This window comes from Poromitra crassiceps (genome assembly GCF_964638095.1).
Source record: "Poromitra crassiceps genome assembly, chromosome: 2".
In the NCBI taxonomy this organism is placed as follows: Eukaryota; Metazoa; Chordata; class Actinopteri; order Beryciformes; family Melamphaidae; genus Poromitra; species Poromitra crassiceps.
In genome coordinates this window covers 111,154,312-111,170,520 of record NC_139624.1, presented here as the reverse complement: position 1 = coordinate 111,170,520, position 16,209 = coordinate 111,154,312, and the positions used below count along the sequence as shown (strand labels likewise).

At 49.2% G+C, this 16,209-nt stretch overlaps 1 protein-coding gene across 2 annotated transcripts in view; it reads right to left on the bottom strand.

Annotated features, from left to right (window-relative positions):
• The window catches only part of klhl15 (kelch-like family member 15), a gene marked incomplete at both ends in the record, with an annotated part of 74,375 nt that overhangs the window by 45,115 nt on the left and 13,051 nt on the right, over nucleotides 1-16,209 (bottom strand). Inside the window, one exon of one of the 2 annotated variants that reach the window (XM_083658489.1) lies at nucleotides 7,316-7,457. In XM_083658489.1, the coding sequence (XP_083514615.1) occupies nucleotides 7,316-7,457 (142 nt within the window). The remainder of the gene's footprint in view (nucleotides 1-7,315; nucleotides 7,458-16,209) is intronic. The other variant, XM_083658490.1, reaches the window with a different exon arrangement.

Genomic DNA, 16,209 nt, shown 5'->3' with positions numbered 1-16,209 from the left:
CGATATAATTCAAACAATTAGCCCACCATACCACTGGACTGTAGGCTACAGTATTGCTGTGATGTGTTACATGTTATATTTTTATAACTGGCTCACTCTGAATGTAGTTAACACTTGCTTTGGAGAATTGTCTGATTGATGACTGCAGAACAAGTTATGAATGTATAACTTTAACTACACTTTTTTTGCTAAATAAACAAGCACAGGTCTAGCATCACATTATTCAGTTTAAGGATCCTTATGTGGAAACATTTTGAGAACCACTGTTTTGAAGTACTATTAATATAGCTGTTTTCATTCTCACATGACAATACAACAGAATAGAGTATCAAACAAAAACATTTTTATTCAGTTCCATTCAAAAAAGTACAATTTGAGTATGAACAGTACAACATGCAGTACAGTATGGAAACAATATGAAGTTCTGTTGGCTGCCATTAACCTCACAAATCAACCATTGCAGCCGGACTGGTCATTTGGTTCAGCATCAACATGGGCTGAGAGATTGAGTAGGCTAAATAAACAATACACATGAGAATTACAGTTAACGTTACAGCATTTAATAACGTTAATTTTCGTGTACCCGATGCCAGGATATTTTGTCACTTTGTTTTCATCAAGTTCTCTGGACTTATATACACAAGCTCACAGCGTCCTAACAGGTTAACGTTATAATCTCAGAAGAGATTGAGTAGGCTAAATAAACCATACACATGAGAATTACCGTTAACGTTAACTTACAGCATTTAATAACGTTAATTTTCGTGTAGCCGGTGCCAGCATATTTCGCCACTTTTTCTTCATCAAGGCCTCTGGACTTGCATACACAAGCTTGCAGCGTCCATGTCCTTGTCTTTATCATTCACCCCACCGATCTGCAACGCCTTGATTCCCAGATTAGAAGCCTCGCGTATCTGGTCCTCCATTAGCGCATTTAACGGCGACACAACAATACGTAGCTGTAGCTGTTCATAGCCATAGCTAGTAGCTAGCTCGGGAGCTATGCTTTGGAAAGACCAAAAGCTAATGGCTAGCCGCTGCAGCTGTTATACGTCATTGACAAAGACGCACTCTCTGATTGGCCGATCACGGCAGGACTGATGTTGGCAGTCACGCCGTCACTCATTGGCTGCGGGGTGGCTGCGGGTCTGCGCGAGTCTTTCAATCGCCGCGGAAATCGATTTGAATGGCCCGTTCGCTAGACCATAGTGACTGGGAACTGAGAGAGCAGGTCACGTGGGGGCTGGGTTTACCTAGGCTATTGTATTTGGCCCACACACACCAATTGGGGGCTCATTTAGGAGTACAGAAAACGTATGACCGGGTGCTAAGCCACTTCTATTGGCCAGGCCTGAAAAGAGCCATTGAGGAATTTTGTATGTGTTGTAGTGAGTGCCAAAAAACAGCCCCCCGGACGCTGTACCGGAACCCCCTGATTCCATTGCCCATCATCGGGGTCCCATTCTCCCGGCTGGCAATGGACATAGTGGGCCCACTCCCGAAGTCAGGCCGAGGACATCGCTACATTCTGGTAATCGTTGACTATGCCACTCGTTACCCTGAAGCCATACCATTACGCACGGCTAATGCCAAGAATGTAGCCAAAGAACTTTTCATGTTGTTTAGCCGGGTGGGAATAGCGGAACAAGTGCTCACGGATCAGGGGTCCTGCTTTATGTCGAGGGTCATGACGGCACTATACAAATGGTTATATATTACCCGCATCAGAACCTCTGTTTATCACCCACAGACCGATGGCCTCGTAGAGAGGTTCAACCAAACATTAAAAAAGATGTTGAAAAAGCTGATTGACGTGGACGGGAAGGACTGGGACCAGCTGATCCCCTATGTGCTCTTCGCCATCCGAGAGGTGCCCCAGGCGTCCACCGGATATTCCCCCTTTGAGCTACTGTACGGCCGCAACCCCCGCGGTCTCCTCGACCTGGCCAAGGAGGCGTGGGAAAGCCAGCCTTCCCCCCTCCGGAGTGTCATTGAACATGTGGACCGGCTACAGGAGAGAGCGAAAAAGGTGTGGCCGATGGTGAGACAGCACATGGAGGAAGCCCAGGCAGCCCAGGCGCGCACCTACAACAAAGGTGCCACCCCCAGGCAGTTCCAGGTCGGCGAGAAGGTCCTGGTGTTGGTCCCCAGCCACGACTGTAAATTCCTGGCCAAGTGGCAGGGCCCATTTGAAGTTACAGAAAAGGTGGGAGAGGTGAATTACCGGGTCTGTCAACCGGGGCGGAGGAAAGGCCACCAACTCTATCATGTGAACATTTTGAAGCCGTGGCACGGCGCCGAGAGACCCGCCCCCCGAGCCCTCCTCACCTGCACCCAAACACGACCTCCCCCGACGGTCACGGTGGACATCGGGCAGGACCTGGGTCCCGCGCAACTACAGGACATCAAGGAGCTCATAGGACGAAGCCAAGATGTCTTCTCTGAGCTGCCCGGGCGGACACACACCATACAGCATGACATTGAGACAATACCGGGGAAAGTGGTGAGACAGCGGCCCTACCGTATCCCCGAGGCCAGAAGAGAAGCAATAAGGGGGGAGGTGAAGAAAATGCTCGAGCTGGGGGTGATAGAAGAGTCACACAGCCCATGGTCCAGCCCAATAGTCATCGTGCCGAAGCCAGATGGGAGCCTACGGTTCTGTAATGACTTCAGGAAATTAAATGAAATATCAACATTTGACGCATACCCGATGCCACGAGTGGATGAACTGATCGAGCGGCTGGGCCCCGCTCGGTTCGTCAGCACACTGGACCTCACCAAAGGTACTGGCAGGTCCCCCTAACCAGACGAGCGCGGGCCAAGACCGCGTTCGCAACCCCAGACGGCCTTTTTCAGTACCGCGTCCTCCCATTTGGCGTACACGGCGCCCCAGCCACCTTTCAACGCCTCATGGTTCGAGTCCTCCAGCCCCATCGAGCTTATGCGGCGGCATATTTGGACGACATAGTGATCCACAGTAGCACTTGGGAGCAACATCTGGAGCAACTGGAAGCGGTGCTGGGAGCCCTCCGCCGAGCAGGACTCACAGCCAACGCACGGAAGTGTCGGTTGGCCTGGACGGAGACAAACTATCTGGGGTACACCATAGGCCGGGGGTGCGTAAAACCACAGATACAGAAGGTGGAGAAGATACAAAATTGGCCCCGACCCACGACAAAAAAACAGGTGAAGTCCTTCCTAGGACTAATAGCCTATTATCTAAAATTCGTGAAAGATTTTGCCACCATCGCAGCCCCCCTATACGACTTAACGCGCCAGAAGCTCCCCCACCATGTCCAGTGGACGGACGAAACCAACGCCGCCTTCTGTGCCCTGAAGGAGGCACTCTGCAGAGAGCCGGTGCTCATAGCACCAGACTTCGCCAAGCCGTTCGTCCTCCACACAGACGCCTCCGGGACAGGAGTAGGAGCAGTACTGGCCCAGATGGTAGACGGGGACGAACATCCCGTTACCTTCATAAGTAGAAAGCTACTGAAACATGAGCGAAACTACTCGACAGTGGAGAAGGAGTGCCTGGCAGTGAAATGGGCCATTCACCACCTACGCTATTACCTATGGGGCCGGGTGTTTACCCTCGTCACCGACCACGCCCCCCTCAAATGGATGTCGACGAATAAGGACAAAAATGATCGGGTAACGCGGTGGTTCCTGGAACTACAGAACTATAAGTTCAAAGTGGAACATAGACCGGGCAAAGACATACCACACGCCGATGCCATGTCACGAAGAGATGGAGCAGGGGATAGTGAAGCTCACCGCACAGGCAGCGAGCTTAGGGGGAGGATGTGTGGAGTCTCTGCAGCTTACCCCCCAGCAGGTGAGAGGGGGAGGACGACCAGCCACCACAGTGACATCAGAGCCTGGGGTTCCCAACAGAGACGCTGTTTGGGCCGCGTCATCAATGAGAGGTATTTCCCAAATTACCTATTGAATCAGTGGGAGCGTCAAGCGTGGCTCACCCAGCTGAGACAGATTCCTAATCAGTCTGACTAGTTAACTCATTCACCGCCAATGACGTCTTTGACGTGTTATCAGCAATGGCCTTCCCCGCCAAGGACGTGTTTGACGTGTTTTTGTTTTTATTGGTGCAGCGCCTGCAGCAAACACTTGCCCAGCCTGTCACACAGACACAGGTCCCTGCCTTCAAAGGGTAGCCGACAGCACGCGATCAAACACATACCGCAGCTGTTGTTTTGAAATTGAGCAAGAGGGAAAGCAGAGAACGGGTAACGCTTCCTTGTGCAGACAGGAGAAACGCAATTGAAACGCCGAGCTGGAGTCGCCTTCCTCTGTGCCAGCCAGGAGAAAACGGGAGAAAGTAATCAAGAGATGTGTTTGATCATCGGAGGAATGAGGAAATGATCGATCAGTTTGCGAGGGCGGTGAGGACGTGTTGAATAGCCGAGGGGAAAACGGGAACGATCATAGATATGACAGGGAGACATGGAAGAGGGCGGTGTACCAGAACAAATCAAAATAAACACAGGAACAGCTAGGCAGCAGCGGGCAGAAGGCACTCACAGCAGCCCGCTGTCCTTCTCAAGAGCTCTTCAGTTGGTTCATGAAATCGCTGGGCTGCTCGCCCTCCAGTGTTGCTCCTGGCCAATCCCAGCGCCACAGGGCGTGGTTATTGCTTATCCTATGTTGGGTTAGAAATCTAAAAGGGGGATCGTGTGTGTGTGTGTGTGTGTGTGTGTGTGTGTGTGTGTGTGTGTGTGTGTGTGTGTGTGTGTGTGTGTGTGTGTGTGTCTGTCTGTCTGTCTGTCTGTCTGTCGGTGTGTCTGTCTGTCTGTCTGTCTGTCTGTCTGCACACTCACACCGAGTAAACTGTATTGTTGAATGTAAAAAAAAAGCACTTCATGTGTGTATATATATATATATATATATATATTTTTTTTGTCATTTGTGTCCTAACGAATAATATTTACATGTCTGATGTCAATACAGTTCAAAATAAAAGAATTGAGAGTGAGTTATGCCTGAGATTGTGCCCTTTTACAAAAATGCTTTTTTCTCCCTTTTCTCTTCCCAGACAGGCTTTTTTGGTGAACATGGGGTGTATAAAAAGGGTTATAAGTAGAGTACAGAACATGCTAAAAGCTAACTTTCTTTTTGGGGGTGAAAGTAGAGACTTAGATCTTCATTTCGAGGTATTGGACATCACTGTAGTCCTAGTACAGAATTTACTGTGGGTCTTGAAAGATGACCAAACATTATGGAAATACTTGGCCTGTGCCAAAAATGCCAGTCAGATATTGGCAGTGAATGAGTTAACAGGCTCGGCTCTGAATGATCACTATGTGGCTGGCTCTCCTCGAGACGGGACCTCTCCTTGCTGTCGGGCGGTATGTACTATTTACACTCCTCTCCTTAAGCATATGATGTTGGCTGTCTGCTGTGCTCTGACCGCTCATGTCTCCTCTCGCCCGCAGGCACGCTACTGGAGCTCGTAACCGAGGACTGAGCCCTGGCAACGTTGAGGGGAAAACTCCCCTGCGTTGGCCCGCAGGCTAAACCTAGCCTAATTTGCTTCACGTCATTCTGAAACCTGCCCCGATAAGGGAAGATCCTGATTTAAGACTTTAAATAAAACAACGCACCTTGCGTTTAAACCTGCTCATTGTGTCTTGGCTTGGGTCAGAGTCCACAAAACACAGAGCGTCCCCTCCCCGTAACCATAGAAACACTGAGCGTCCCCTCCCCGTAACCATAGAAACACAGAGCGTCCCCTCCCCGTAACCATAGAAACACAGAGCGTCCCCTCCCCGTAACCATAGAAACACAGAGCGTCCCCTCCCCGTAACCATAGCAACTCACTCACTCTCTGCCTGCCTGATTAGAGAGAAGAGGGAGAGTGAGGGAGAGCCACAGCAGCATGCTGTGCGCTACACAATCTATTATATTGTAGGCTACAAATATACCTGGCTGGATTTTGTAACCTATAGGCTATTTCTTGTTTCCTGCTGTGGCGCTGTGCTGTCTGTCTTGCCTGCCCGTGCACTCATCATGTTTTCACTCTGTGAGGTTATCAATTAGATTTCACTGCATGAGAAAATGGACTTGTGGCATGCGGGTCGTTCCCGAATCCCGATGTTCTGCGTCAGAGTTGGCAATCGTGGTCGGGATCAGACTTGTAGTGTCGCCACTCTCCCGTCACAGATTGATGGCAGAATGATTGCCTCAATGCCTCGTCTGACATGGTGACATCATGAAAGACGAAAAATATTGTGTAGTCTGATCCCGGCATGAGGGATACAGTACAGTTGTTGTCCCAATAGACCCTTTTCACGGGGGCCATTTTGTGTCGAAAAGGCAGAATAAACACAGGTGCAAGCAAAACACTAATGAGGGTTTCAAAAATTCCAATCATGGACGTTTGAACCACTCATTAGTATTTTGCTTACACCTGTGTTTAGTGTTTACCCAGCCTTTTCGACACAAAATGGCCCGCGTGAGAAGGGTCTATTTCACCACGTAATACGGGATTCAAACCCTCCCTCTTTATTGCCCCCCACCAAAGGAGGGCGACTATGGATTGGTCTCCTTCCATTAGTTTGTTTGTTTGTTTGTTAGTCACACTGTAATGTTGACTTTCTGCCGCTAGGGGGCGACATTTTCAATGAACGGGACTGACCCAAGGGTGGAACTACATCACTGCTCAATGCTATATATATTAAACGCTATTTATGCTAGTTAACCATCCAGGCAGCAGCAAAACAGAAGAAACACCACAACAGGCAGCCAATCAGGATCCTGTTTGATGCAGAGCCATCACAATCCATGTGCCTGTGCACACTTTGCAGTGTTTGTTTCACATAAAGTACCATGCATAAAAGCTGTGTGTGTGTGTGTGTGTGTGTGTGTGTGTGTGTGTGTGTGTGTGTGTGTGTGTGTGTGTGTGTGTGTGTGTGTGTGCGTGCGTGCGTGCGTGTGCGCGTGTGTGTGTGTCAGGGTGGCGACGATTATTTTCATAATCGATTAATCTATTGATTATTTTCGACTAATCGATTAGTCGTTTGTTCTATAAAATGTCACAAAATGGTGAAAAATGTCGACCACTTTTTCTCCAACGCAAAAGATGACATCCTCAAATGCCTTCTTTTGTCCTGACCAACAACCCATAGAAGACAATATTGACATTTAAGTAGCTGGAAGAAGATCATTTTAGGTTTTTTTCTAAACAATTAATTGATAATAAAAAATTGTTGGCGATTAATTTTCTGTCAATCGACTACTGGATTAATGGACTAAACATTGCAGCTCTAGTGTGCATGTGTGTGTGGTTTTGGTTGACCTGGAAGTGGTGCTCCTCTATCAGCAGCGTGACGTCCAGCAGCAGACGCTCCTCGTACAGCGCCCGGAAGCCCGACGACACACTCCCATCATGCACCTGGGACAGGTACACCTCCACATCCCCCCCCGACATAACACACCTGCTGAGGTCAAGGAGAGCAGGGGAGGGGGGAGGGAGAGGAGAGGACCTGGTCACTCTAGAAAACAGGTTATACAATCACTAGTTCTGTCTCATCTTGACTATTGCTCGGTAGTTTGGTCAAGTGCCAATAAAAAAAGAACTGCAATTTTTTTTTTTTTTTTTTGTCAACATCTTTTTGTGGCAGTCAAAATCCTTTTGTGGCGGCCCGCCACAAATTCCTTTATGTATGGGAAACACTGCACAGTACGGTATATTATATTCATTCGTTTATAGCTCTCTTTTCTTGTTTTTTCTTCTCTGTGCATTTTTTTCTTGTCATTTGTGTCTCCTCTCTGTGATTTAAAGTATCCATTGTAATTTTCTTTTTTGTGCTTATTTATTGTCCATGTATGTATTTTCTTGTTATGTTTGTACCTCAGGAAGAGTAGCTGTCACCTTGTATGACAGCTGATGGGGATCCAATTAAACAATAAACAATGACTGCACTTATGGCTGTGTTTACTCTAACGTTAACGTTACCGCTCGTTGCTTCGGAAACCGCCATACAGTTTTGCCAGCGGTGTCCCCGATTGGTCGGTTACGTTGTCAAATATGAGGCCGGCCCCTGATTGGCCCGTGTACTTTGTCATTTCTGGAAATGGCTGGGGCGGGCTGGAGGCCAGACTGATCCACTGAACCAAACAGGATCTGAATTCACGTGATCAGGTTGGTTTACCAGGTAGGGCTGTCCCAGCGAGTCGACGTAATCGATGACGTCAACTACGTAATTACGTCGACGCACGCTACATGCATTGGTTAGTTGTTAACGTCGTGACTATATTTATAACGTTATAACGTACTCCGGTTTGCGGGCTGAATCTGTGTGTTGCGCAATAGCTACAACCCCTCAGCACTCTGGCTGTAGACCCGAGTTATAAACTGGAAACCGGAGTACATAAACGTTATAATAAATATAGTCACGTTATAAACAACTAACCAATACTGGGGGTCCATATGGAAAGTGGAAATCACTTAGTTAAGACCAGAAGTAATAGCCCTGTTGGTGCAGTAGTCCACTCTAAAGACTGGTCTTAACCGACGTAGGAGTTACGACCAGGCATAGTTAAGACCAGTTGGTGCAAGCCAAGCCCCATGTTGGGTGTGGATGCTACAGACACAGTCTTGTGTCTGGATGATGTGTGACCATCTTACATGGAGCATTTTGTCTTTCTCCAAAATTTAGAGCACTGTTACTGAAAATTGCACATCATTGTACTGTAAGATGATGATTTTATGTTGGACTGCTGCTAAACTCAGTTGACATTGCACAAGGTTTTTGGTATTCCTCCTGAAAGTGACTTGAATTTAATTTATTCTACCATTTTATTTTGAATTGCACTATATTCATTTTATTTGAGGACAAGCTCTTGCTTTAATTTTATTTGAGAGATTTTATGTTGGACTGTTAAAGAGAATGAGATGGTTAAATAAAATACTGAAATTGAGAAGTTTTTGGTTATTTATTTGTTTTGGGTAAATGTATTGATATATAATTAAAAAAAATATATAAAATAATCGTTAGATTAATCGACTAATCGAAAAAATAATCGTTGGATTAATCGATAAGAAAATAATCGTTTGGGACAGCCCTATTACCAGGCTAGGCATGTGTCACGTGATCAGGTTGGTTTCAAGTCAAGTCAAGTTTATTTGTATAGCCCTAATTCACAAGCATGTCCCAGAGGGCTTCACAGAAAATATGTCTAGATAATTCTAGCTGACACAACAGTAGTAAATTACAGTAGTAATGATAACACATTGAACAATTGATAAAGAAATATAGAAAATATAGAAATATAGGAGAGAGCGGAGGAGAGAGCAGGAGAAGGGAGGGAGAGCAGGGGGAATGTGAGAGAGGAGAGAGCAGGAAAGTGATGAGGTGGGGAGGGGATGGGAAATGTTTGGGAGTAGAGGAGGTGGGGAAGGAGCAGGGGAAGGGGGAAAGAGGAGAGAGCAGGGGAGGGGGGAGGGAGAGCGGGGGGTGTGGGGGAGGGGAGAGCAGGGAGAGGGAGGAGGTGGGGAGAGAATGGGAAATGTGGGGGAGGAGAGAACAGAGAAGGAGAGGTGGGGAATGAGCAGGGGAAGGGGGAAAGAAAGAGAATGGGTGTCATGCTTTAAAATAGGATGGATGCCATGCTTTAGAATAGTGGGGGGGGGGAGTTCGGGAAGGGGAGGAGGTGGGGAGGGAGAGCAGGGTGAGTATGAGAGAGTATATGGAGAGAACAGGGAAAGGATGGCTATCTGACACAACAGTAGCAAATTACAGTAGTAATAATAACACATCGAACAATCATATGATAGAGAAATATAGAAAATATGGAAATATAGGATAGAATGGGTGCCACGCTTTAGGGTAGAATGAGTGCCATGCTTTAGAATAGTGGGGGAATAGTGGGAGAGATCAGGAAAGGGAGGAGGTGGGGAGGGTGCAGGGGAGGGAGAGCAGGGGGAGTGTGAGAGAGGAGAGAGTTGGAAGTGGCAGGGAATGGGGAATGTTGGGGAGGAGAGGGGAAGGAGCAGGGGAAGGGAGAAAGAGGAGAGAGCAGGAGAAGGGAGGGGGAGAGCAGGGGGATGTGATCAGGTTGATTTACCAGGCTAGGCATGTGCCACATGATCAGGTTGATTTACCAGGCTAGGCATGTGTCACGTGATCAGGTTAGTTTACCAGGCTAGGCATGTGTCACGTCATCAGGTTAGTTTACCAGGCTAGGCATGTAAATGGTAAATGGTAAATGGCCTGCATTTATATAGCGCTTTTATCCAAAGCTCTTTACAATCAGTAGTAGGGATGGGCATCGAATTTCGAATTTTCGAATAATCGTTGTTATTATCAAGGTCGACTTTTATTATTGAAATTCGAAATTCGAAAAAAAAAAAAAAAAAAAAAAAAAAAAAAATTTAGTGAAATGTTGCATTGTCTCCCCTGATTCTAAGTATAGTCAAATCGCTTGGTTTGAGCAAGTAAAACAATTTTTATAAGCATTTTAAGCAAGGTTTATGGAAAAATGAATGGCGGATGAAATCCCATGAAGAGGGAGAGGGGGTGACTTTGGCACCCCTTTGGCACTCAGACCTGAGCCTACTAAATATTTAATGAACCACTCATGATTGTCAAAACTGTTTTTTATTTTCGAAAATGTCAATGTCATGTAACATGTTCTTTACTTCAGTGGTGCAATGCTTGTTTGAGCTAAAAATCCACAGCAGAAGCTTTTTATATTAATTAATAAAGCCGTAGACTTAGAATCAGGGGAGACAATGCAACATTTCACTCACAAAAAAAAAAAAAAAAAAAAAAAAAAAAATTTTTTTTTTTTTTTTTTCGAATTTCGAATTAAATTCGAATTTGGCCAGCGAATTTCGAATAGTGTTTTTGCTAGAAATGCCCATCCCTAATCAGTAGATAGTCTACATTCACCCATTCATACACCGATGGCGGCAGGCTGCCACGCAGGGTGCCTACACACCATCAGGAGCAAGGAGGGTTAAGTGTCTTGCCCAAGGACACAACGACAGCAGCTGGGAGGGAGCGGGGATCGAACCGCCAACCCTTGCGTCATTGGCCGACCCGCTCTACCTCCTGAGCTAAAGCCGCCCCGTCATCAGGTTAGTTTACCAGGCTAGGCATGTGTCACGTGATCAGGTTGGTTTACCAGGCTAGGCATGTGTCACGTGATCAGGTTGGTTTACCAGGCTAGGCATGTGCCACGTGATCAGGTTGGTTTACCAGGCTAGGCATGTGTCACGTGATCAGGTTAGTTTACCAGGCTAGGCATGTGTCACATGATCAGGTTGGTTTACCAGGCTAGGCATGTGTCACGTGATCAGGTTGGTTTACCAGGCTAGGCATGTGTCACGTGATCAGGTTGGTTTACCAGGCTAGGCATGTGCCACGTGATCAGGTTGGTTTACCAGGCTAGGCATGTGTCACGTGATCAGGTTAGTTTACCAGGCTAGGCATGTGTCACATGATCAGGTTGGTTTACCAGGCTAGGCATGTGTCACGTGATCAGGTTGGTTTACCAGGCTAGGCATGTGTCACGTGATCAGGTTGGTTTACCAGGCTAGGCATGTGTCACGTGATCAGGTTGGTTTACCAGGCTAGGCATGTGTCACGTGATCAGGTTGGTTTACCAGGCTAGGCATGTGTCACGTGATCAGGTTGGTTTACCAGGCTAGGCATGTGTCACGTGATCAGGTTGGTTTACCAGGCTAGGCATGTGCCACGTGATCAGGTTGGTTTCCCAGGCTAGGCATGTGTCACGTGATCAGGTTGGTTTACCAGGCTAGGCATGTGCTAGCCTGGGTAAACCCATCCCCCACGTGACCTGCTCTCAGACCTGTTCTCAGTCACTATGGTCTGGAATCCCACCATTTTTAAACGATTTCCTGCGGTTGTTGGGCCCCCCCCGATAGACCGCTCCATTACGCAACCATCATCCAACCAGTTTAGTGCACAGAGCACATGCGCAGTGCAGCAGATGGCGTCATCACTCTGCGACCTTTGTTGTTAGCGCATTAGCTAACACTTTTCATTTCAGTACTGCTAACACGCAAATGGTTACAACCAGCTACAACCAACCAAGCCCCCCTCCGCCCGAAATGTAAACAGACTCAGAGCTGGCCTACGGATCGATGTGTGATTTCCAGGTAAGAATATGTTATTCACAGGTATATGCCACACTATATATTATCTCAGAAACTAGCGTAATTGTGTTTGGTAAGAAAGACATTCGATAAATGACTGACTTTTCCTCATCGGCTGTGTGGGGGTTAGCTAGATTACGGGAGCATTTAACGATCTAATGAATTCTAGAAAAACATGTCAGAAGCTAGCTAACGTTAGCCACGTGTAACATACAGTAACTGCTACGTTTTATATTATTAGAGCTTCCAAGAAGAGAGAACATCGCCTCTGCCAATGACTCCTGTGACGGTGGTCAGGGAATGAACAGGACAACTGTCTACACGGACCCAAACCTCGATCCCTGCTGCAGATGGCCGCAGATCTGGAGAGATATTTGTGGCTGTGAAGAACAGTCATCATCTATACAGTTATCAGGGACACGCTGTCTTATCTGCATAAATCATATTGAATAGTACCAGACAAAACCTTCAAAACAAATCAAGCTCATGCAGGGTGTCGGGCAGCAGCAGTGCATCGCGCACCCCTCTGGAGCTCGCAGAGCTCCAGGCTGCCTCCGGGGCTCGACTCTGCTGCAGCCCGAGGTCGGGTGCAGGGTGTCGGGCAGGCAGCAGTGCATCGCGCACCCCCTCTGGAGCTCACAGAGCTCCAGGCTGCCTCCGGGGCTCGACTCTGCTGCAGCCCGGAAATGATCGTGGACTTAATCCAGATGCTTTTCTTCTCTAGCCTTCAGCGTGTACGGTCGTGTACAAGCTGTGCTCCGCTGCTATCGCTTGCCTGCTTCTGCTATCTCCCGGCCTACGGCCTTTATCTACCAGCCTGCCTGGCGTGGATTTGGGACCCTCTGTTACCTAAGGGCATGTCGCCCTGTAAAGGTTTTACTGGCCACCTTCAAAAAATTGCAATACTGGAAACTACCATCTATTGTTTGAAAGACACTGGGATTACCTCTACACAGCCTCAGAGCTCCCTCTCCAATGGATTCACAGAAGCTACGATGCCGAATGCTAACTTAGCGTTAGCTACTCCCTCATCGGGTAATGTACATGCATCTTTCATCACAGATACTACGAATGCTAACAGTCTGCTAGCTCTCCCACCCTTGGGTAAACTGCCCACACATGTTCCCGAAAACATTGCCTCCCAAGCCTGTGCTATCTCGGGGAAACAAACTGATACTGTCCTCTGGAATGTCCAGGGAGCGAAGCCGAAAAGATTAGTGATCCCTGGACCCTCAGAGACTGCCTCTTATCACCCGGAAATTAGCTCAGCCACGGGCTGGCCTGCATTAGCTAGTACACCCCCTGTTAGCACTAGCACAGATCAACCATGGATTATTGTGAGAGGTGGAAAGAAGAGTTTTGCTCCTCCACCACTGATGTCCCTACAGCTGGTAAACAGATTTCAACCGCTATTGGGTAGCCCTGTATCGACTGCCGATATGGATATTGGACCGGCCCATCGGCTATCTGACAACCTAGGTAGCCCCAAAGCTAGGAGGCTATCAAGAGCTAGCAGGCCACAGCCTCAAAGGCTATCAAGAGCTAGCAGGCCGCAGCCCCCTATAACATCCTTGCTCATCGGAGACTCGGATATTAAACACATTGGGATTAAAAACAATACCGCTACACTCTGTTTCCCTGATGAGATGATCTGCGACATAACAGAGAAAATTCCTGAAATCCTGTCTACTCACAGCTCGCTAAACAAGATTACCCTGCATATCGGAGCCAACGACATTCTGAAACAGCAATCAGAAACACTAAAACGTGACTTCCTGGACCTACTGAAGCTCCTAGCCTCACTTGATATTGAGGCATTCATCAGTGGCCCCCTGCCCCCCAATGGATACAAAGTCAATAAGTTCACCAGGTCCCTAAGCTTAAGCACGTGGCTTTCAACCATCTGCCCTCAGTATAATGTGAATTATATTGACAACTTCAATCTCTTCTGGGATCGAAGCCATCTCTACAATCGTAATGGTCGACTCAACAGAAGTGGCACAAGGCTGTTTGCTGCTAACCTCATCTTCAGCATCAATCACCCAACATATGATAGCTCCACGGCCAGGAATGAGCCCCCCCCCCTCTCCACTATCTCCAGCCCTCGCCGCGAGGTCACACTGCCAGCTGGCGCGTCTCATCAGCAACAATCTCTGTTGCCACGGCTCGAGGCCAGCCGACTAGACGAAATATCCTCTGCCATGCAGGCGATATCAGCCCATCCCCCCCCCCCCTTCGGAGCCTCTACTCCCCCCCGCCAACTCCCAGCTCATCAACAACCAACCATGATGTCCATCCGGGATGAAGTGGAGGACGCTGCCCCCCCCTCCTCCTCTCCTGCCCTCTGCTCTATCTTATCCCATCCCCCCCCCCCTTTCGCAGCCCCTACACCTCTCTGCGTCCCAGTTACGTCTTCCTTACAGGAAGCGGAGGACGCTGCCCCCTCCCCCTCCTCTCCTCCTCTCTGCTTCCAGGATAAAGTGGAGGGCACCGCCCCCCCCTCCCCCTCGCCTCTTCTCTCCCCCCCCCCCTTCCGGGCCTCTACACCCCTCCGCGAACTCCCAGTTACGTCTTCCTTACAGGAAGCGGTGGACGCTGCCTCCTCCCCCTCCTCTCCTCCTCTCTGCTTCCAGGATGAAGTGGAGGGCACTGTCCCCCCCTCCCCCTCGCCTCTTCTCTCCCCCCTCCCCTTCCGGGCCTCTACACCCCTCAGCGAACTCCCAGTTCATCAACAACCAACCATGACATCTTCCTTCCAGGATGAAGCGGAGGACGCTGCCCTTTCCTCTACCTCTTTGCTCCTCCACCTCTCCCCACCCCCCTCCCCCATTCCATTCTCCAGCAGGATGAACGAACTGATAAGCTTTGGACTGTCTATGATCCCCCAGTCCCCTTGTCCATCTAATCCCCCTCGTTCTACCCTCCCGACCCTGAACCTGGCCCCTCGACCGTCCCCTCCCTCACATGCCCTCCAGCCCTCTCCCATACTGCCATGCCCCACGCCCCCCCGACCTACCCCCGACCCACCACTCCTGACCCCGAACCTAGCCCCCCCACAGCCCTCTTCCTCACATCCCCCTCAACCTCAACCTCAACCTCAACCTCAACCCACCTGCTCCCCGCCCCCCCTACCCTCCCTCTCCTCTCCCTCACATGCCCCCCAGCCCTCTCCCATACTGCCATGCTCCACGTCCCCCCGACCCACCCGCGACCCAGCACTCCTGACCCCGAACCTGGCCCCCCCTCAGTCCCCTCCCTCACATCCCCCTCAACCTACCTGCTCCCCGCCCCCCCCACCCACCCTCTCTCCGCCATCCCCCACACCCCCTCGACCCACCCCCACACCCCCTCGACCCACCCCCGACCCACCGACCCCGAGTCGGCAGAGTCGGCTGTGGTTGCAGTCCCACAAGAGTCGACGCGCCCCACCCCCCTCCCCCATTGGGGCGACGCGCCCCACCCCCGACCCACCGACCCCGAGTCGGCAGAGTTGGTTGCAGTCCTACAAGAGTCGACGCGCCCCACCCCCGTACGTCCAAGACCCCCCCCAATCTGCCCCCCCCTCTGTGGTCCAAGTCCCCAAGCGTCGACCAGCCCGACGCCAGACCCCTCCATCCCGGCCTGTCCCCATAGAAACAAGGTCCCAAAGCATTATAAAGGAACAGCGCCAGCACACACTAGAAATGGAACTGCCTGCGATAAACCACTATTGGTCTATCGATCCAATGCTTCGATACCAGTCTGGATTTCATACAGACGTAATACTTTCCCCTCAACACGATCTGTTTCTAAATCAGACTTAATCGCCATTCCCCTTGTGAAGCAAACGATACAAGTTCCAGGCTCTAAAAATATTAAAGCCGCACTCCTTAATGTTAGGTCGCTGTCAAATAAATCTCTCCTCATCAGTGATCTGATTACCAGTCATAATCTGGATTTAATGTTCCTCACCGAAACCTGGCTCGATATGAACAACAGAGTGGCTGTTCTGTCCGAATCAGCACCGCCCAATTATAGCTTCATTGACACTCCCAGAGCTGATAAGAGGGGGGGGGGAGTAGCGATTG